The 22,914-nt window shown below is 36.7% G+C and overlaps 2 protein-coding genes and 1 pseudogene across 6 annotated transcripts in view; all 3 read right to left on the bottom strand.

The window, feature by feature from the left end:
- The window catches only part of PKD2L2 (polycystin 2 like 2, transient receptor potential cation channel), a 41,108-nt gene extending 38,505 nt beyond the window's left edge, over positions 1-2,603 (bottom strand). Inside the window, exons 1-3 of one of the 4 annotated variants that reach the window (XM_073887817.1) lie at positions 2,534-2,593; positions 1,706-1,807; positions 624-757 (exon numbers count right to left, since the gene is read on the bottom strand). In XM_073887817.1, the coding sequence (XP_073743918.1) occupies positions 624-757; positions 1,706-1,807; positions 2,534-2,564 (267 nt within the window). In that variant the 5' untranslated portion in view covers positions 2,565-2,593. The other 3 variants (XM_073887820.1, XM_073887818.1, XM_073887819.1) reach the window with 3 other exon arrangements.
- A 1,312-nt stretch (positions 2,604-3,915) lies between these two features.
- On the bottom strand, positions 3,916-22,797 carry MYOT (myotilin). Of its 2 annotated transcripts, none has more exons than XM_073887822.1 (10): positions 22,709-22,797; positions 19,176-19,742; positions 14,504-14,678; positions 13,312-13,416; positions 10,184-10,233; positions 9,471-9,603; positions 8,042-8,249; positions 5,488-5,653; positions 4,938-5,071; positions 3,916-4,753 (listed from the first exon to the last, which is right to left on the bottom strand). In XM_073887822.1, exons 2-10 carry the CDS (start codon positions 19,529-19,531, stop codon positions 4,581-4,583), a joined length of 1,500 nt encoding a protein of 499 aa, XP_073743923.1. In that variant the 5' UTR covers positions 19,532-19,742; positions 22,709-22,797; the 3' UTR covers positions 3,916-4,580. The 2 variants fall into 2 exon arrangements, with proteins under 2 accessions (XP_073743923.1, XP_025708086.1); XM_025852301.2 differs by having other exon boundaries at positions 3,917-4,753; positions 10,184-10,230.
- LOC141371645 (mitochondrial import inner membrane translocase subunit TIM14 pseudogene) lies at positions 5,708-6,702 on the bottom strand (annotated as a pseudogene).
- Positions 22,798-22,914: the final 117 nt, after the last annotated feature.

Here is a 22,914-nt window from a genome sequence, read left to right on the forward strand (position 1 = left end):
ATATTTCACTTTATGGGCCATTTGAGGATTTTTAAAAAATTTTTTAGTAATCTCTACACCCATAACCCCAAAATCAAATTCAAGAGTTGCATGCTCTTCCAACTGAGCCAGTGAGGCGCCCCCATTTAAGGATTTTTTAAGAATAATTTTCACTATACAAAATTACAGTTTGACATGGATCCTAACCCCACATAAGCAAGTCTACTATTTTCCAAATGCAATGATAATGTTTTTTAAAAAAAGTATAATTTTGGGGTGCCTGGGTGGCTCAGTTGGTTAAGTGGCTGCCTTCGGCTCAGGTCATGATCTCAGGGTCCTGGGATTGAGCCCCACAACAGGCTCCTTGCTCAGCGGGGAGTCTGCTTCTCCCTCTGCTTACTCTCTCTCTCTAATAAATAAAATCTTTTAAAAAAGTATTTTTTTTAAAGTTCTAAGAACTCTATTACACTGAGAGCATAGGTTCTCAATACACACTTACTGATGGGTTGATTCTAAAAGTTTAAAGAAATATTCATTTTTACTTGTTCCTTCAACAAATATGTCTCCAGTGCCTATTATGTGTGCCATGAGTTTGTTTATGCAATACCAAAAGCTACTTCATTCTCAATCACATGATACCTTACCTTCCAAAAATCAGTTATGCTGCGAATAGACTTAAAGTTGGTTCTTTCATCACCAGGCACAGAAGTGTCCAAAAATAGAGATGACATAACTTTGTTTAAGTAATACATATGTGGGTTTACCATCCCAAAAGTCACTAAGGAGAAGAATTTTTGTTTAAAAATTTATTTTTAAAAACTGTTTATCAGGATTAAAAGTTAGTTAAATTTTATTCCCAATTTTGTTTTGAAAATTCAAATTTTTTCTTGACTAATTATAAAATTAAAAAAAAAAAGAAAATAGAAATATACAAAACAGGAAGAAGTTTCCTGTAATTCCACTGCTAGAATTAGGTTTAGCACATATTCTTCAGATTTTTCTATAGGCCTACACATTTATAAAGAAAATAAGTTTATTTTTACAAAAATGAGAACACATTATGCATACTATTCAAGCTTTTTCTCTATTTTGAGAGTAGGCAATACAATATAGTGAATAAAGCTATGGATTTTGAGTTCAAATAACAATTTGAGTCCCATCATAGGGTATCATCTCCTACCTCAGTTTTGTAATGAGAAGTGAGATAATGCATGTGGAACACTTAAATCCATGTTTTGGCACACGATAAGAATTTTTAAAAATATTAACTGGTATTTGTTCTCTTTCTAGGGTGGGTGGATAGATTTTAGAGCAGGATCTTTCTTTAACATGACTAAACATGTTTCTCTTTTTTTTTTTGCTAGCAGACTTTTAGTGTTTACCAATTATCTACCTTCAACATGATTCTATGGCACATGAGCCTATGCCATGCTTTAATGTTCCATATTATTTCACTGTATATACCAATGATGTATTTCACTGGATATACTAATTCAATCAATGTTGACTATGAAAGCTTTTCATTACACCTGTGACCTAAAGCTTTGCCCTTTAAGAAATGGAAATAGCGTCAATCTAAATGAATTTAAGATAAATCTAAAATGTGTCACTATTTTTTTAGAGGTCTTAGTAGTCTGAGAATCTATGGTTTATAAAGTACGTTTTTTTTCACCTCCACATAACTTCTTAGTTCATACAGTGTCTTTGTCTACATCTGTGTACTTACATATACATAGGTTTATTAAAAAAATAAAGTAGAGTGCCAACTCCTGAAGTGTGGTTCTAATTTCTACTTCCTTACTGTAATGCAGGTTATGTTTCGGAGTCCCTGTGAGACACAAAACAAATTGTTTCCTTACATTATTATGCCATTTATAATGTATATAAATAACGATGATGGGAAAACACAGCCACTTTTAGCTGATACACTGTGTGAAGGAAAGCTCCAATGGCTTCTGGTTATTTTTTTAATTCTCACTTTTGCGAAGGAGGACTAATTACTAACATTTCCCATGGGGGGGGTGAGCGGACAGTCATTTTTACCGAACACTAGTGAATTTTATATATGACACGGACGTTTCCTCAGAAATCCCGTCTGAAAAGTGAAAAAGCAAAATACAAAAAAAAAAAAAAAAGATTAGAAAAAAGAAAAAAAAAGTCACTCATCTGTCCCTAACCGTTTTCTCTACCTTCTATATTGCTTCTTGGGAAGACTGGCTTCTGCTGGAGGGGTTAAATGACTCGGCCTGGGGTTCTATCGAGGTAAGACTCCCTGTGTCAACTAAAAGCTTCGCAGAATGGCTTAGTGATGGTATCTGTGCATCAAGTAACAACCCTGGCTCGAGCCTCGGGCAAGGGGCGGGTGCCATATCGCCTCAGGGCTTCAGTTTTCCCATCTGTGAAAGGGGACCCCTATCCACCCCTTCTCAAGGGGAGACTGTGAGGGCTAAACGTCCTGTCTTTCATGCATAGATATGGGGCTACATAGTTCCTTCCACGGTACTTGTAATTTCCAAATAGGCCCTGCCCACAACTCCTTAGGATGACCCCTCACCGCCTCGGTGCCACCGTGACGCCTCAGCCATGGCCGACCTGGACAACGACGCCCGTTCGACCTCCCCGGTCTACCGCGCCTGCGCGTAACTTTACGACGCGCGCCACCTAGCTCCTGCGCCTGCGCAAATCCTCACGGTCCTGCACCGGCGCAAGCCGCGCTATAGGTGGACAGCGCGCGTGCGCACCGCGAACGCTCTGGAAAGCCGGCGGCTGAGGCGGGGCTGGGATTTGCGGCGTTTGTCTCTGGCGGAGGGCCGGCCTCTCGGGCGAACCTGGCTTGGGGCCTGGGGTTGGTCGTAAAAATCGTAGTAATTAATTAACGGGCTAATGTGTTTTGAACACCTTGTACATTTATTGGCTTGTTTAGTCTTCACATCCCCCCTTCTCGAAAGGTAGGTGTTTTATCCTCAATTTTAGGTCTGGAGACGCCGAGGCGCTGAGAGGGTCAATGACTCACCGAAGTGCACAGGTGGTCGGGGCAGGTCTGCTGGACGCCAGAGCCCGAGTGCCTAACCAAGCGCCCACTCTGCCGCTGCTGCTTGCAGACATCGGTTCTCGTTAACCGAGAGCTGCTGCTAGAAATAGCTTCCACCCCTCTTGCCACCCAATGTGGCTAAAGAAAACGATAAAGTAGAATTAAAAAAATCCAGCTCTGAAGTGATTATTTGGAAGAGTGGGCCAAACAGGAGACCTTGGGAACCCAGGTTCTTATCTGGCCCAGAAGCTTTGCAAAGATGGGAAGGTTTGTAAACCAAAGACATTTGGCTGTAAATTCAGGCATCCAAAACCCTGCCAGGATATGAGACAGGAGAGAGTCTCATGTTGGAAAAAAGGAAAATGAAACGGAATTCAGTAGAAAGGCCCCAGGGCAGCCAGCAAAGAAAACCATCAAGCTGTTGGGGAAGTAAAAAATAAAGTCGCTTTTGTTATTTCCCTGAAAGAGATGTGGAGTGATGTTGATAAATGCTATTTTATGTGTAGATAAAAAACAAGCCGAGGCCACACAGCAGCGAGGGTCAAAGACTACCAAGGATAAAAGATACAGGAGAGGCCTAGGAAAAGGCCATGGCCCGTGGACAGGAGGCCTGAGAAGAAAGGGCTAGTGTCCTAGCTTAAGGAATAGTGTAATTGAAGGATTTTCCCTTTCCTGTACTTAGACTCTCAGATGCTCACAAAATTGGCTAATAGGTTATCTGAACTTGAAATGAAGGACCGCCCCCCCCCACAGGCATTCAAATTTATATGAAATGTAAGAATTAAGCAGATGACTCTACAGACTCCATATTCCACTGAGCTCAATAGACTCAAAGGTCTTGAAGACTTAGGGACTTTTTTGGTTAAAACAAAATCACAATTTCAGGAGAGATTCTGTCAGGATTTAGTTATTGTTGCTTGCTTTTGAAGTGCAAACCATGGAAAGTCTAGCTTAATTTCCGGAGGAATTGACTGAGCTGTAAGTGAGCTTCATTGAGACAGTTCTAGAACATAATGTTGTTTTTTTGGAACTTGTTATTCTTAGGTTTTGCTAAGTGTTGTATATAAAAACCAGAAGTTTTATTTTAAAGATCTAGATTTTTGTGAAGAGAAGACAGTCTGTTTTAAATATTTGAACTTTTATTCTCTTTTGACATTGAACTATGGAACACTCAGATAATCTATACCATGTTAGTATTCCTATAAGAGAAAATGGGTAAAACAGTATTTAGAAAGCAGTACCAGGAAACTTTATTACAAGCATTAGATGTGCTTAAGAAGTTGATATTCATAAGCTGTAATTGTTAAATGGGTATGACTTAAATGTTAAAATCTCACATTTTAAGATAGTCTTCTACAATTACAAACCCATATGCCCAGATTTTCCATGGGCTTCGCAAACCAGAGAAGACAGAATGTGCAAGAGTCAAAGGATAAATATTAAAAATATATATTAGTTATATTACCTAATTAAAGCCATAATCTGTTAATACAGCTATGGGTTTATTTTAAAAATTTAATTGAATATATTACTAATAATGTAGTTGTGTTTTTCAATGTTGGTAACCTCATTAAAGTTCTTCACTTTCATAAAGTCCAGATTGAGCTGCCAGACGCTGAAATTCTCCTTCAGGGTTAAAAGCTTGTTTCACATCCAGACCTTTACCATTAAGTGCTAAGTATTTGCTGAAAGTTGGTCGAACACGTAACAGCTTAGGAGCTGGAAGAGTTTGGTTTTGACGGACTGAAATAGATCAAAAAGAGATTAATTCAGAAAACCTGTTCTAAACAAATGGGTTGCTCTAGGTATTTAGTATCAGACAGGAAAAGAAAAAAAAGTCAGAACTGATTATTTTTATATTACGCTAGGATTTGTGTTTCTTACTAAATCTTTCTGATTAAGTCCTTGGGTTGATAGCGTGACATACCTGCAACATCTAATCTTGTGTTACATGTTGTCACTCCAGCTTCATTAACTGCAGACACAGTATACCACCCAGCATCTTTCTTGTTTACATCTTTTATCAGTAAAGTAACTCTTCCAGAGTTATCATGATACAAACTGAAAAGAAACAATAATAAAAAAATGAAGGGCAGGTATTAATTTTCCTGTGAAACTTTATGATGCCTCTGACTCAGAGGGTCAGACTGTAAGAAAACGAAGCATTTGGAAATTCCGAGACTGTACCTAGTTAATGCCAAATAGCTGTTGGTTTTATTGAGTTTAATTCCTCCCCTTTAATTTTGTGTCATCATTTCCTTGAGCCATCTTTCTTTATTGTTAGTAAAAAGGTAAATCCTAGCTTAATGCCTTAAATTTTCGATTAGTGGAATTGGGGTTAATGAGGTTTATTGTGTTTCTATACATGTTTTAAAAACTAGAGAAAGATTACAAACACATGCCATTTATAATGCATTTCAAGTACAACTGGATTCACCCAAATAAACTACAGTTATGTCTAAAAATACTTATCCTACCTTATTCGATCAGTGTTGAATTGTACCATTTCATTATTTCTTTTCCAGAAAAGCTTTGGTGGAGGTACAGCTGAGATTTGGCATTCTAGCTTCACTGAGTCTCCCTCAAAAACTTTTTTGCTCTGTGGTTTGTAGATAAACATTGGTGCTCTTCTATGTTCTTTTGCTAAATAGTAATAAAAAAATCAAGTATTTGAGATTTTATAAAAAAATAAGTCAAACCAAGGTATTATGAAATTTGTATGTTGATAAAAAAGTTTCAAAAAACACTCAAGATGATTGGAAGCTTTATGTTTTACCATTAGTTAAAACAACATACAGTAGTACTATTTTGTATTATATCAAGTAGAGTTCTAAAACAGTAATGTTATGTGGCATTGAATTTATATCATGTTTCATTCAAAGAATTTAAGTTATATTCTCATTTATGTCTCTTCAATAAGGAGGCATCATGAGTGGTGGCAAGACTAGACAACTTAGGTTCAAATTGTCTATTTGCCCCACCAGCCATGCCAAATTGGGAAAAATTTGTTTAGTTTCTCTGAGGCTCAGTTTTATCTATCGTGAAATAGATAAATAGAAAATCCATTATAAAATAAATACAGGTAATAGTGACTGCTCTGCCTACCACTACTACTCAAAACTACTGTGAGGATCAGTAGTTGAAGACAGTGAATGAAGAAGCATTTTCTAAACTGTAAAATAATATACAAATATCTGTAATTGTTATGTCTTTTTTTTAGTTTGTGCTAAATCATTTTTAAAATTTGTAGCTTTGAGGCATTTTATTATAAAAAGCTAGCACTTGTATACATAAACTAACAAGAACTTAAAATTCATCACACATTTACTTCATTGTTTAGCTTGACCTTCTAGTAAATCTTTAGCTTCATTGATTTTGGCTGCTATATAAGGCTATATAAGGAAATCCTCCCTTGTCTGGGTGGTTTAAAAGCATAATTCGTTGATGAGCATCTCTTATTTTTCCTTTATTGGCATAGGGAGATTTTGGTAGACTCTGAAAAACTTGTTTTACTTGCGGCTCCATATGTTTCATGGCTTGCAAAACATAATGGCCTGCAAATCCTGGAGCAGCAATGGTCAGTCCAACTGCTACCACTGTACTGGCCACGGCTCTGGCTCGGCTCCCCAGCCTCTGCCAGAGCGCGATTCATCCCAGCCCAAAGGCCGCAGCCACCAACTCCCACTCCTCTACCAGACAGCATGTTATGTCGTTTCTTTAATTACCTGAAGGAAAAGAGGAAATGATATACTACTCTACCCCTAGCTTTTCTGGAGAAATGAAATTGGACAGATGCCTGCCAAGGCCTCTTTTAGCTCTAACAGTATAGTATTTCTGGAGCTATTGGCACAAAAAGATTTGCCCAGAGCTTAATCATCTGAATTAGATTTTTCTTGATTCCCAGATCATTACTTGTCCCCTTAGACTTTTTCCCATTGTTATATCATAGAATAATCTTAAAGATTTTTCACCGATCTGAGTAGAATGCAAACTCAAGGAAATTATCCATTCTTTAACTTAATCAAGATTTTATATAATCAACAGTGAATTGTAGCAAAGTATCTTTTGCATTATGCCACAGCTTAAACCATTACAAATGTAATATATATTTAAAGCACTTAAATTGTAATATTTTAAAACAGTACATAAGTTTTATAAGAAACTGCCTTACTGAAGACAAATTTGAGATGAGTTTAGCCATACCTGTTTTCTAAAGCAAGTAGGTGGGTTTTGTTAAAATTAGTAAATCTAGTAAAGAGAACATAATCTAAGGCTAAAAGTTAATATTTATTTCTCTGTTTTAAATTATGTGTGATCATGACAATTCTGTAAAAATGAGAATCAGATTATTTTGGATTATAGATCAGAGGTATGATTAGACTAACGTTTTCCACTTTAAGATCCTTCAGTTACATCTAGAAATGGTTATATAGTTTACCCTTGAACAATGTGGGGCATTGGAGCACCCTACCACACCACATGCAGTCAGAAATCTGTATGTAACTTTTGACTCTCCAGAACTTAACTACTAATAGCATACTCTTGACTGGAAACTGTACTGATAATATAAACAGACAATCAACACATTTTGTATGTTACATGTATTATATACTGTATTCTTCAAGAGAAAAAACATTATTTAAAACATCATAAGGAAGTGAAAATAACATGCAGTACTGTGTTGTAAAAAATCGGCATGTAAGTGGACGTGTGGTGTTCAAACCCATGTTGTTCAAGGGTCACCTGTACTGCCTTATTTGTTTTGCCCAAAATTGCATCATTTCTTTATTTCCTTTCCTGAAGAGCTTTGGTTATAGGTCTGTCCTTGAAGTTTCACTGAGTTTCCCTCAAAAATGCTCCCTCCCCTTCTCCCCACCATCCAGTGACTTCTAGATAAAAATTGGAGTTCTACTGGGTTGTGTAGACATTACCCTTAAATATGAAGTCATCTGGGCTTTTCTTTTTTAACACTTGCTTTTAAAAATACTGCTGGATATTAAGGAACACTTGAAGATCTCTTTGAAGACTTACCCAGGACATCCAACTGCACAGTAAAGGTGGCTTCTCCTGCTCTATTCTTGGCAACACACACATAAGCACCTGCATCTGAAGTTCTGACCACTTCAAAGATGAGTGAATGAAAACCCTTTTCAGACACTATCATTTTGTGAAAATCATCTGATTGAACTGGTCTTCCATTCAGATACCATGACACATCAGGAGCTGGCAGTCCGCTTACCTGGGAAGGAAAACACAAGAAGGAGATAACAGAATTTTCAATTATATCATCACTGGAACCTATTTGTCCATTTGCAAATTTTGAACAATTCCAGTATCTGAGTGGGTTTGTGATTCAAAATGCAAAGGAAGAGCTTAAAAAGGTATTTGGTTTCAACAATTTTTTAACAAAAACAGTGGAAATTAAAACTCTTGAAATTAATATTTTCAGACTACCTCAAACCACATCTAGCCCTTTTGTATGTAGCCTGAGGCTCCTTAAGATCTCTCAGTTACTATATTTAGAATATTATGTTATATTTCCACAAGAAATATGAAGGCCTGTGGGTTTTTTCCATAATGGTGACTGCAGATGAAATCCCAGAGGGACATACATGTCATGATTGCAGATCTAATGAATGGCTTTACCAAAACAGAGTGCTCTTGAGCTGTAATTCGGCTGTTTAAATGCCAGTTTGTTAAGTGTTTTTCTATAGCCCTCAACAATTAAATCCATATACTTTCATTCATAAGGAATCCAGAAAAACATTTAAAAAAAAAAGATTCCAAAATGAGGATAATAAAAATGTAGGTCTTTCTAAAGATCTCTTCGAGCTTGAAGAACTCTCCTAGGCCAAGTGAGCAGGTTGGCTTGAATTTCTTAATGGAGAAGAATTAAAAGTGGTATTTTGCTTTAGAAATCCTATTGTTTTGGTAGCTTCACTTATGTCTTTGTTACGGGGTAGGCACTATTGTGAGTACCTTATGCCTGTTTACTCAGTTAATCCCCATAACTTTATGAGGTAGGTACATTTGTTACTCCATTTTACGAATGAGACAGCACAGAGGTTAACTGCCTTATCTAAGGTTACACAGCTGGATAGTGGCAGAGGCAGGATTCAAACCCAGGTAAGCTTAGCTCCAGAATTTTTGTTCTTATCCACTATCCATGTTGCTTGTTAAGGTGTGCAGCAAGTTACTTCTTTATTTATTTTGTTAGAGGGGCAGGGAGGGGCAGATGGGAGAGAGACACTTAAACAGGCTTCATGCCCAATGCAGAGCACGACATGGGGCTTAGTCTCACAACCCTGAGATCACAACCTGAGCCAAAATCAAAAGTTGGACACTCAGCCGACTGAACCACCCAGGTGCCCCAGGTGTGTAGCAAGTTATGAAGAGGAAGAGGACATTTTTCAAAACATAGTATCTTGTTAATTTTCCTCCAATATTTTTGAACTCTTACTTTGAAATCCATTCTGCAGAATCTTCCTTCTTCAATTGACATGTTCTCTGGCACTTGAATGAAACGAGGTGGGTAAAATTTCTCCTGGATTGCATCCTGATCATTCACATCTCCCCTCGAGGATGATCTACTTCTACAAAAATATTTTAATGATCACTCTGTAGGAAGGTTGTCATTGTTCTTCCTTTTACACAAATACAGTTAAGCCATTGTATTGGAATCCCCAGGGTCTATACTGTTTTATGTGTTAGTGTAATAACAATAGAGACCTTAGGACATGGCATATTTAATGACTGTTAGAAATGGTAGCAATTTAAAAACATCTGGTACAAATTATACATCTTTGTGTCTTTTGTACAATGCTGTAAATTGATGAAGAAGCTGATTAAAATGCAGAGTATCCCATGGACAGTTCTTATCATGTGCAATGATTTAGTAAGTAATTGGAATTGGGTTTCAGTTATGAGAAAGTTGCTTAACATGGACATGTGGTCCTGGCTTATTTGATGAAAGCATAGAAAAAACTTCCTCTGAGGTAGTTCTGATAGTTAATAGATAAAAATTTTTACCATCCTCTCAGACATTAGAAAATTCACATTGTTTTTTATAAAAGGTATAGGAGGCTTGAAGGCTTTATAAATATTACATTTTTAAGCTGAAAATATTTTTGGTAGCAAAATATTTCTTTAAGATTGAGAATTTTTTTTTTTTACCTTACTTGTGATGTGGGAACTTGCAGTCGTGCATGTTCTGAGCTGTGCTGCTTGAAATTAAAACAAAGTGAGAATGTTAATGTGGTTTTTAGCTTGAAATGAAGCAGAATTAAGTAGTCGTAGTTGAACATTTCTTTGTTGACTGTATTTGTGCAATCATGGTTAATTTCATATACAGTTGATCCTTGAACAACACTGGTTTGAACTGCACCGGTTCACTTATATATGAGGTTTTTTTTAAAGATAAATATAGTACAGTACTTTAAATGTATTTTCTCAGCATCTTTTTCCTCTAGATTATTTTAAGAATATAGTATGTAATACATACAGTGTACAAAATATGTGTTAATCTACTTACTGGTAAGGCTTCTGGTCAACAGTAGGCTAATAGTAAAGTTGTTGGGGAGTCAGAAGTTATATGTAGATTTGAACTCTAGGGGGCTCAGCACCTCTAACTCCTGCATTCTTCAAGGGTTAACTGTTTTAAGCAACTAAAATATAGTGCACTGACCTTCTAATACTTTAGCAAAAAATCTCCAGAATTAACAGGACTATTCAACAGGTATAATATATGAAAACTAGCTAGCCTTAGAATTCCTGGTGGTTCATTATTCATATGACTATATTACAACAAAGGGTGAGATGTCCGCCTGGTGTATTTGAAATGGGAACACATAGTACAGATTGTCCTTTAGTAAATCAGGAATAGACATGAAGTCACTTGTGTTGGCAGTTGATAAAGTGTATTATGCCCACTGCTCAAAACTGCACCAACAGCAATTAACACATACTAGACTGGAAAATTCTTCTCTTTTTAGCTCATGGCACAAAATCATGATGGACACCATGGAAGATATGTGTAGAGCTATGAGAAAGTTTGAAAAGCAACATTAATTACTTCCTGCTTAATAAAGATATATTTAAGCAAACATCTTTTAGGATTTATATTTGAGCACCAGAAAATTACTTCCATTTGAGAATAAAACCAGAAATTGATGGAAGTCTTAATTAATTGATCAAATACTTAGTGCTTATTTTGTGTATTTTACTGTGTTTGGCACGGTAGGGGAGACTAGTGAAAAATATATCTGTATCCAAATATTTGGAAAGCATCTATATAGCATTGCAGCAAATCTGAGTACAAATAATTTATTTTGGGATGAATATGTTTAATGTGTTTGGTCATTTTAAAATTCTTACAACTGTAACAGTTTTTGGCTAGTCTTAAGGTGTAACGGACCCCTAAATGTCCAGATGAAAAGTGACACTGTTAGTCTTCTGGTGTTTTGTCTTTGTGACATATCATATGCTGATATTAGAACACCAGAAAAAGGGGTAAAATTTTAAGTTTCTCTCTCTATATTTTAGCTCATCGTGGCCTCTCCTTTTTATACCTAATGGAGCATGGAAGTGATTGACTTTTGCCTCAAGCTGTATTTATAAGCATTTGGAAAAACACGTTTATAAATCACATGTCAAAAAAATTCATTTATTAAATCAACTAACTTTTTGGTAAAAAATAAAAATAATCTGATTAAACCCCAAATATCCAAATTAAGTTTTTAACTTTTCCTATAATAGTGGTTTGAATATGTATATATTCATATTCAGAGGTGTAATATTTCAGTTTTATGTAATCTGATGACATTTGGATTATTAGAGTATTTGAAGCATACAAAAAAAAAACCTAGGATTTATCTTTTCTGATTTCATAATGGTATTTTTTTTTAAAGATTTTATTTATTTGTTAATATAATGGTATATTTTGCTACTCTCTTTTGTCTTGGTACCATGACCTTCATTTTAATGTTTTTATTTTTTATTTTTTTTCTTTTTATTTATTTGAGAGAGAGAATGAGATAGAGCATGAGAGGGGGGAGGGTCAGAGGGAGAAGCAGACTCCCTGCTCAGCGGGGAGCCCGATGTAGGACTCGATCCTGGGACTCCAGGATCATGACCTGAGCTGAGGGCAGTCGCTCAACCAACTGAGCCACCCAGGCACCCTTCATTTTAATGTTTTTAAAGAATGAAAAAAATGATAGATCCTTGCCCTCAAAATCATACACTGAATTTATAACATAAACCATCACTATAACACTGTTTTGAGTTACTTCTACTAATAGAGGTAGTTTCGCATCTTCTTGCTGTAATCTGTACTAGTCCAGAGCCCAACACAGAGTAGGTGCTCCATGTAAAATAATTCATTGAATGAATGTATGAACTGTTGAGTAGTCAAAGAGATTCAAATTCTGTTTTAATATTCTGATTAGTTGCACAGTTGGACCCTGCTCATCTTTTTAGTAGTTGCATTACCAGAAACAAAAATCCTATTTTCAACTTCCTGTGCTTAGGAGCTTGGAGTTCTTGGGTGTCCAGTTTCATCCCATTGGGTTCCAGTTTCTTTTGGAATTTGAAAAGATACGAGAGGTAACTACAGAAGGAAGACAGTTCTAACGGTTCAGTGTGTTTCTCCAACTCTGTATTTCTCTTCAGGGTTAAGTTTACTTGTTAGAATGAAGTTGACCAGAAATAAACCTGTGGGACATTCACTTTATGCCCTCCATAAAGTTTATCCGTTCTTGGAAAGGGTCCTTTTGTTAATGTTAGAGCCATTACTCAAGGCTTTTTTATTGTTTTGTTTTTAATAAGCATTTTTGAATACAGAAACAGGGAATTGGATGTTTCATTAGTTCCACAATTATATTTTAAAACATTGAAATGATTAACAGCTTATGAGAAAAGGTTATAATTACTTTGGCTTAAGGTTTTAACTTCTGTCCTATTAAAGATTTACAACTCATAAATTCTCTATCCCTGCTGACATTGGAAAAAGAGTTCTAGGTGTAACGGACCCTAAATGTCCAGATGAAAAGTGACACTGTTAGTCTTCTGGTGTTTTGTCTTTGTGACATTTCATATGCTGATATTAGAACAACAGAAAAAGGGGTAAAATTTTAAGTTTCTCTCTATATATTTTAGCTCATCGTGGCCTCTCCTTTTTATACCTAATGGAGCATGGAAGTGATTGACTTTTGCCTCAAGCTGTATTTATAAGCATTTGGAAAAACACATTTATAAATCACATGAGAGAAAAATATTCCAGTTAGGTAAAGATTACTATAATTTACCTGTGGTGAGTCTTGTGCCTCACTGTCATTTTGAACTTGAAACACAGCAGCTGCGTTCTGTGGTCCTAGCAGCCTGCGGGCCATCTTCTCCTCATATGTTAGCCGCTTTAAAGAAGTCATTCATTAAGGAGATAGTAATGAGATTTAGTAAAAGTTGTTTGTATACCTTTACCTTAAAACCACCAAGAATTATACCAAAGAAGTATGGTTCTGCCTATTGAATTACAGATATATGCTATGTTTTGTGTTTTATTTATTTTTTTTAAAGATTTTATTATTTATTTGACAGGAGAGAGAGGGTGTGTGTGAGCGCACAAGCAGGGGGAGTGTGAGAAGGAGAGGCAGGCTCCCATGCTGAGCAGGGAGCCCCATGTGGGGCTTGATCCCAGGATCCTGGGATCATGACCTGAGCTGAAGGCAGACGTTTAACCGACTGAGCCACCTAGGCGCCCCATATACTATGTTTTAAAACTTTGTTTTCATTCAAAGCATTTCCCTTCCATTCTAGTGCCACTTCCCTCATCTGTTTTCCTCTTGCTCCTGGGAAAGGAAGGCATAATCACCCTTAAGTAAGGCTATCCCAAGTAGGGGGAAATTCTTCACCTTCCTATTTGTTCTGCGTGTTCTCATTTGCTCTGTCTTTGAATATAGTACTGCATATTCTCCCATGGAGAAATAACTTTTATTAAATGAACATTGAATATCGTATTTAATTTCTGGTTGAAAGCCGTGCAACTGGTATGTTAAATGTATTTGGATTTAAGGCATATAATGCTGTTTAAGAGATAAGTGACTAATACAGTGGGTACAGAAGAGTTATAAATCTAATAGCTATGTGTCCATCAGTAGTATATACCAAAGTATGTGAAAAAGTTGAGAGTATTTCTTATTGGTTATTTGATCATCAGACATATTTTATGAGGAGTAATGCTTAAAACAAAATTTTCATTAAATTATTCAGATTTTCTTTTCTTCATTCTTTTACATTCCTTTTGTGTCATTCTTTTACTACTGAAAACCATGAGGTGTTTTCATGCAGAGTATTTGGTATTGGATCCAAATAGTCCCTCTTTTTAGATAATCCTATCCCTTGCAGATTTTATGAACATAGATCTGTGAGACAGAACTTTCTTACTGAGATTAGATATTATAGTTTAATTGGCTTTTTGTGCAAAATAGACTTTTTGCTTACTTGATTTCCATTATGAAGAAGGCTGTCCTTGCATTTTAGCTTTCTCTCCAAATCTTGAATCAGAGCTTCTTTTGATCCTTGTATTTCATGGTCAGGAGTCCTTGCGGTGGGCTTAGCATTTGCACTTTGGGATGGTTTAGCATTTACAGGTTGGCTAAATGAAGGTTGTTGATAGCTTTAAAAAGAAAAAAGATTTTTTAAAAAAGTAAGTAATCTCTACACCCATGTGGGGCTCGAACTCAGGACCCTGAAATCAAGAGTCACATGATCTTCTGACTGAGCCAGCCAGGCATCCCAGAAAAAAGATTTTTAAAAAAAATCTTCAGAGAAAGATGTGGTACTAAAATAGAATTGACATCATTCTGTCAGTCACCTTTAGATAGGTTGAATCTACCACTTAGTACTATTAGTGTTATTAAAAACACCAATTTCCTAGTAACAGTCAAGAGGAATTTAATAAGAATGGTTACCAGCTTTTTTTTTTTTTTTTAAGTCTTGGCAAATTAAAGTTTAGTGGGTGGAGGAACAAATTAGATTAGGCATAAGGAGGATGTCCTTCCTCGAAGATCTTCCTAAAGAAATGAAAGAGAGTAAGTCTAGTTACTGGCAGCTTGAGAGTTCTTCCAGTCTTATAATTGAATTTGGTAAGTTTGTTTTATGGGTGGGTACCGTTCTCAGCGCCCTGTGATGTCATGTTGATAGTTTGAAATTGGTGGTGATGGGAGTATGTACACCAGGGAAGTTGGTAAATACCACAAATCCTGGCTCCTTTCTCTAGAGCTGATTGTTAAACATTTACTACTATAACCACTAGTATTTAGTGAATATCCTATTGCTTTGAATGGAGTCTACAGTTGACATAGTCTGGCTTTCCTTTTAATTTCCTGTTTTACACAATTCAAGTGTGATACTATGTAATAAATAGCTTTTACAGTAACAGTCATTTCTTTAACATTGCTGAAGTGATTTTTAGAGAAAGAAAGGAATGATTAGAGGAGGAAAGAGAATGTAACCAGAATGCAAAGGGGGGTCTGGGGAAAAAAAGAAAGCAAATTTGAATAGCAGTTGAAGAGTTTGGTTTAAATCCGTACTTCAAGTTCTAATCCTAAATTATCTGCAAAGATGTTCCTACCCCTCCCCGTGTTCCCCTGTTGATTGTGACAGAGTGCAGGTGTAGTATTTAGGGATTCCTGTATTACATTTGTTAGGTAGCTCGCACTTTCACAGCTGTTTGTTCAGATTTCACCTAATTTATTCATTTAGGGCCCTGCAGGTACACGCTTATATCTGTTTAATGCAGGATAACTGGTCACTGCCCTCAGTGAATATTTTAGTATTATCATAATAAACGTTCTCCAGTTATCAAGATGAGGCAGCCTGGATCTCTTTTCTGACCTGTTCCTGTTCAGATATTCTCAAGGGTCACTAAAAGAATTTATAAGCTGAGTAGAAATGTATCTCCTCTGATAGGAGCCAGAGTTTCAATTCTTGTAGACTTTGGGGACTTGAAAGTAAAAAAGATGGTTTACTACTCACCATTGTAATATTTATTTTCACTAACATGGAGTTTTGGTATAGGCATTGCTCTATCTGCTGAATGAATGACTGTTTTTATTTGTATTCAAGATGCTCTGTATTGAAACTTGATGGTACACATTTCTCCCCCTTACATTTCAGGTATTCAGGGTTGTCTATATTAATGCTTAACTAAAGTCTGATTTATTCAGTTAAATAAATAGCCAGACCAAGTGTTTAAATAAATAGTGAGTTGTATGTGTGTTTTTTGTTTTTGTTTCTGTTTTTTTTTTTTTTAAGATTGAATTCTCATGTAAAAGTGGTAAAATTCCTTTGGTCTTATAGATCTCCTATTATTCTAACTATAATAGCCCATTTTTTAAATTTTGTTTTTAATTTTATTTATTTTAGAGGGTGAGAGTGAGCGAGGGGAAGGACAGAGGGAAGAGGGAGAGGGAGAGGGAGAGAATCTTAAGCAGACTCTGCACTGATGTGGGGCTCGATCCTACGACCCTGAGACCATGACCCTGAGATCATGACCTGAGCCAAAACCAAGAGTTGGATGTTTAACCCACTAAGCCACTCAGGCACCCCATAGCCTTTTTTTTTTTTTTTTTTATGTTAGCCTACCATCTTTATAAAAGTCACATGTTAAAGTGAATTAGAATTAAATAATTTTGTTTTTAGGCTGTCATAATGTAATATATCTGAGAAATCCTGAAGGATTATAAAAACCAAGCCTGAGAATCACTGATATGTATGTGACCTAGTCAATTTATTCACTGAATTCCCTTCTCAGTTTAGATGGCCTAAGTGTTAAGACTAGATATGTGCTCATATTTATAAACTAATATTCTTCTTGCACTCTGCTTTATAGGTCTTTTTTCACCCTTATCATTAATCACCCAAATCCTTAATTTTGTTACAGATCATGAAATTGAATCACTGAGCAGGTAAGGCACACATGGTGAATGTCACACAGAAGGCTTTTTGAATAGAATAATTAGAATTAGAGTTCTCAATTTGCAGTCTGTGGTTTGATTGAGTAAAATGTTTGCTTAAGGGTTTCCTACTGATGAAAAGCTAAATAAAGCTTTCAAAGCAATCTAGGTCAGAATCCAAGGGATTATTTTTGAAGGCAGGGCAAACTTAAGCCCACCATAACAATGAGGGAGTTGGGCACAAATGTTCAAAGGGACAGAGCTTTCCACCCTGCGCAGCTGGACACCGAATGGGTATCAAGTGGCTGTGGGAAGATTAAGAGTTATCTATGGTTGCTGCAAATGGAACAGCTAAAGCTGAATCTTTGATCTCTGGTTTGGGGACCCTCCTATGCTTATTTCTTATACTCTCCATTTTTGCCTTTTTCTCTTAGTTCTGTGCACAGAGCCAGGAACATGGTTGAGCTTCTTTAATATTTATTTGTGGCTTTCTTTTCTGGTCAGATATTTGGAATAAGGTTGAAAGACCAAGAAAAGTAGTATAGTCAGAAAAGGTTATTTTATTTTATTTTACTTACTACATTTTTTCTTGGTCTGGGGCTCCCAGAAAAGGTTATTTTAGATTTAAAAATGCTCATATAGGAAATCTGAAAATAAGGGAAAGCTAGATGGAAAATGATCATCTGGGTAAAATGTAACAAGAAAAATCTATAATGTGTGATAATGGGTATAATGGGAATTTTGGAGGGAAGAGAGAGGGCTCCTAATTCTTAAAGGCATCTTTAAGAAATATTAGGTCAGGGGCGCCTGGGTGGCTCAGTTGGTTAAGCGACTGCCTTCGGCTCAGGTCATGATGCTGGAGTCCCGGGATCGAGTCCCATGTCCGGCTCCCTGCTCAGCAGGGAGTCTGCTTCTCCCTCTGGCCCTCTTCCCTCTCGTGCTCTCTATCTCTCATTCTCTCTCTCTCAAATAAATAAATAAAATCTTTAAAAAAATATTAGGTCAAACTTATGAATGCCATTTTTGTAGGTGAAAAATAGTTGACTATCAGCCATTTCAAGTGGTTCAACCTAGTATATATAGGATTCTAACATATGTTTTTGGCTTGCTTTATTTTGATTTTTTAAAACGTTGAAAAGTATTCTTTGCAGGTTGAATTGCTGTAGTCAGTTCAACTAAGTTTCCAGAGTTGTCACCAACAATAGGAATCCCTAGAAAAAGTAGCCTCCAGAGAAGACTGAGAGAAATTATCGACAATCTTAGCAAATCTGTTGGTAAGCCTGCAACAAAACATATTCCATCAGACAGTTTTTCAGACACCTCTGATTTAATTCTCTGGTGTTTTAGCCAGCCAATGGATAGGAAAATTGATAGCTCTAGGCTTGCATAAGCACAAAGTATTCAGTTCATGTTTTAAAAAAAGCACAACCACTGTGTCCTTATTCATATCAGGTTCTCCTAGGATAGTTTTAGGACTTTGGAAGTAGTACATGCTTGCATAAGGCTCCAGGTATTCTTCTCTTTATTTAGACAGAACAATCAGCTCAACCAATTTGGAAAAAGTGTGGGGTTTTAATTACTAAAGGGAACCCTAAGGTCATTTATTTATTCAAGCCTTTCTTCTGATCATAGTAAGGAAAATTCTTACACTTCAGCATCTGAATCCCAGGTTTTTACTAAAAAAAAGTTTTTTTTGTTTTTGTTTTGTTTTTAGTCAAATGGATATTCAGGGTCAGAGGGGAAAATGGATAGGAAGAAAAGACTAAGACTGAGAAGACATTTAATAGCCTCTGCTTATGTGAGAGGAAATCCTATCTGAGGAAGAGCAGACAGCTGCTCTTCATCTCAGCTGAGCCCAGAACCAGAGCAATTAAATTTTATAGCATGGGGACCTTAACTTAGAACTGGGAGAATAGTTCATTGTCCTTCCGTATGTTAGATATCTTTTTTTGAAGATGGAAAAAAATAGGTAAGTAATTGTATGTGATAAAAGGGGATTTGGGTCTATCTTAGTGTGTACACTAGAGAATGGGTCAGATGACTTCTTACTGCCAGCACCCTGGTTCAAGGTGTTTTAGGAGAATTATGAAGAGACCCTGAGGTCACATTGCTTTTTTAGATAGTAAATAGTGAACTAGGACATACCCCACAACACTCCTCAGATAAAGCTCAGTGTATATATGGTATATAGTCATACATATAAAAAATTCACTTACTTGGAGTCCACATTGGAAGGGATTTTACTGCTACTATAATCAGGCTGTGATGGTAATATGGAGCTGAGGAAGCTGGCTGGGGACTGGTTATAGGTGGCTGTAACCCTTTGGCCTGGGTTGGAGCCAGCATGCTGCTGGGGAGAAGCAGGGAAAGCAGAGGAGGACGTGGTGATGTGAGAGCTCACTGTTGAGGAGGCAGAAAATCTTTGCTCTGTGCATTGGCGGGGCTGGATGATAATGGAAGACTGTTTGGTCTGGCTAGAATAGCTGGAGGTTTCAGGTCCAGGAGGCTGCAGTCTGGAGCCACATGGATTTTGGGATTGAAGGAAGTGTTTTGGACGTTCATAGTTAAACATGCTTGGCTGGTATATGGAAGATGGAGGCAACTTATTACTATAATGATTTGCTCCTGGAAGGGTGGGGTCCTGAATTTGGGGTGGCAAGCCTGGAGTCACAGAAGGTCCCAAGGAATCAGAAGCAGCCTTGGTCTGCCCCTCCTTGTTGAGATCTTGGGAATACTGTGCTTCTGTCTTTGATGGAGTGGCCTTCTCTTGAAGAATATTGTTCCTTCAAACAAGAAAATGATTCAGTTACCATATTTGCATAAAAAACAGTATTGTTTAACATTTTTAGGAGTGTATATGCTTTTTTTTTTGGCCTTATACGCTCTCAAGGTCACCTCAAGGTGGAACTTTCTTGGCTTCTAGATTTCTTCCTTTATCTCTGTCTTTGTACAACTGACTTTTCTCCTGAGAACAAGAAAAAGGATTCATAATTGTTTGTTTGCCTCTGGGTGATTCTTAGGCATGCCCAGGGGCTTCAAGATACAGGAGTGGGAAGTTTGAGTTTGCCAAGTGGTTACTTATGAAAAGAAATTCTGTGATGTTGCTCAGTGTGAAAATTTAATGGTTGTAAGATTAGCTTTTGCCCAGAGGGTACAGTTTCATTAACCAGAGATTTAATGATTTATATTATTAGCAGTTAAATATCTAACATGTCAGCTCCCATTCTATCTGAATTCTTCCCATTGCTAATGAAAAACAATGAATAGCTAATATACACCAGTTAATTAATGTCCTGGTGATCAGGGATGAATGATGTCTTGGTAAATCAAGGGGTACACTATGCTTTTTTATAAAGAACGTGAACATCTGCATTTACTCCTTCAACCTTCCAGAATTTCGTAAAGTAGAGGGAACATGTATAAATTGTTGTCAACTTTGAGTGTATTTTTTTTTTTTTTAAGATTCCATTTATTTATTTGACAGAGACAGCGAGAGAGGGAACACAAGCAGGGGCCCAGGGAGAGGGAGAAGCAGGCTTCCCACCGAGCAGGGAGCCCGATGCGGGGCTCGATCCCAGGACCCTAGGATCATGACCTGAGCCAAAGGCAGACGCTTAATGACTGAGCCACCCAGGTGCCCCTTGAGTGTATTTTTTTTAACCTTTCAATGCACTGTCTCTTTTTTTCCCCTTGATTCCAAATTCACCATAGTACCAAACCAGATGATAATTAAGGAGTGTATGTGTCTTTCTGTGTGTATGTATGTTACTGACTGTATTCCAGAGTGATATATAAATTTTTTGTTATTTTTAGATTATACTATCTAGTTATTGGTGTTGATAGTCTCTTAGAGTTTTACTTTTTATTATTTTTCATATTTCATATGCATTTTGGATTAATTTGAAACTGTTTTAGCCTCTCTTTTTCTTTTGAAACGGCAGACAAGGATGTACAGAAGGAAGTAAGGCAGTATGAAGCTAGTTATGCTTTACCAGAAAAGACGGTTGCCATTTCTCTTACTTAGCTCTGCATTGGTTCTTCTGACTTCCTATAATAGATTCCAGTTTTCCATAGATGAATTTTTTGCCCCTAAAATCAGCCTTGAAGGGTTATATTTGCCTCTGATTCTCCCATTAGTATGGTAAATCTAAGCAGAACTATATACAGACATTACACACACAGACTAGCCCTATGAATTGTGGCATTGGTTCTGTCTTTATTCAAAATGTCAGGTAATTTAGTTCAAAATATATTTAATTTTACATAGTATAAGCCAACTCTGAGGTAATGATAAATCAAACTATTAATTGATAAAGTTACCCAAACTGTCATCACCAAAATGAAATCTTAAAATTGTTTAATTTCCTGTATTGAAGAATGTATCATTTTTAATGAAAAAATTTCAGACCAAATAACTTTATCTGAAGGCTGTGCATGTAGTTTAGAGTTAAAAGGGATGCCTGGGTGGCTCAGTTGGTTAAACGTCTGCCTTTGGCCCAGATCGTGATCCCAGGGTCGTGGAATCGAGTCCCGCATCAGGCTCTTGGCTCAGCGGAGAGCCTGCTTCTCCCTCTGCCTGCCACTCATCCCTACTTGTGCTCTCTCTCTTCCTCTGACAAAATCTTAACACACACACACACACACACACACACACACACACACACACACACACACCTCTAGCAGTTTTAGGAAAGAACAAATACTATTAAACAGCCAAGAGAAAGATTCTGTTGAAAAAGGACACTTAAAAGGCCATGTATTCCTTAATTTCAAGTTTATGAACACAAGCTTGTTCAACTAGAGTGCATTTTAGTAATTAACTATATTAGGCCTTTAAATTGTTGGAGGAAAACATCCAGAAGGAGCTTTAATTAGATCTTCTCAAAAAAGGACTCTATTTCAAGGCAAGTAGTTTTGTAGTTATGGGCTTATTCATTCCATTGCAGAAATGAATCCAAATTTGGTTCTTAAATTCCCTTTTAGGAAGGCAAATTATTCAGATTCATTTCATACAGCAAGGAATAAACTGTTAACAAATAGCCAGTAGATATTTTCCAAAACGTTCTGTTTTTCTTTACATATGTTTTCAAAATATCTACTATCTTGTACATTTTGGTATCAGCCTACATGGTTAACAACTACTGTTATTTTTCAAAGCTCAATTGAAAATATGTTCTTTCAAAAGTGTCATTGTTCTCATGTCTCAACAAAATTTTATACAGTTGTTCAAACAGAGAACTCTGAAAAGTTTTTCTTCGTGTTTGTAGTTACTGTCCAACAGTTTAATTCTATAATAGATTCTTTTATATGACACTAATATTTTATTCCAAATAATGTTAAATATTTTACAAAGATTTTATAAGTAAAATACTATGCAGGTTCCTATTTAAAAAATCTTAACTTTTTTCTTTCTATCTCTAACATAGCACAGACTTGCACAAAAAGCTGGTTGAGGATATTTTGAAGCTCTAGGACATTACCACAATTACAATCAGACCAAGTGTGCCTTTTCAAGGAAAAATTATGATTTAAAAATATTGACACACAGCCCTCTTTCCTTGTACCCTTTCTATAATGCCTTCCAGTTTCAGTGGAACAAGTAAGTTACTTGCTTGTTGATTTTGTTATAATAACATGATGTGACTTTCAAAGTTTTTATGTGAAGATCATCTTTATACACGTTCCTCTGATTTGGACAAAAAACAAAAACAAAACCCAAAGCTGTAGCAGAAATAAAGATGGGACTTACCCGTTGTTCCAGAGGGTGCCAGCTGGGTTTAACCCCCTATTGAAGGGAAGGAAGAGGCATCCCCTTCCCTCACAGACTAATCTGGTGGCTCTGTGCTTAGTATTATAGCACCAGTGACTTTTATCAGCTGCCAGACAGTGACATCTGATGTGCCTGCCTGTCCATCTACCTATGCTGGCGTGTCAAAGTAAGAGTCCACAATCTAA

This window comes from Callorhinus ursinus, unplaced genomic scaffold (genome assembly GCF_003265705.2).
Source record: "Callorhinus ursinus isolate GAN/ISIS: 27379988/994484 unplaced genomic scaffold, GSC_fseal_2.0 scaffold83, whole genome shotgun sequence".
Classification (NCBI taxonomy): Eukaryota; Metazoa; Chordata; class Mammalia; order Carnivora; family Otariidae; genus Callorhinus; species Callorhinus ursinus.

What these genes read in the sequence shown, in the direction of transcription:
- MYOT (XM_073887822.1), bottom strand. Translation starts at nt 19,531, where the DNA reads ATGTTTAACTATGAACGTCCAAAACACTTCCTTCAATCCCAAAATCCA. An exon ending in GTTCCCACATCACAAGTAAG is followed by an intron (nt 9,604 to 10,183) that starts GTAAAAAAAAAA and finishes ATATTTTTGTAG; the next exon opens with AAGTAGATCATCCTCGAGGG. An exon ending in TCTGCAGAATGGATTTCAAA is followed by an intron (nt 8,250 to 9,470) that starts GTAAGAGTTCAA and finishes TTTCCTTCCCAG; the next exon opens with GTAAGCGGACTGCCAGCTCC.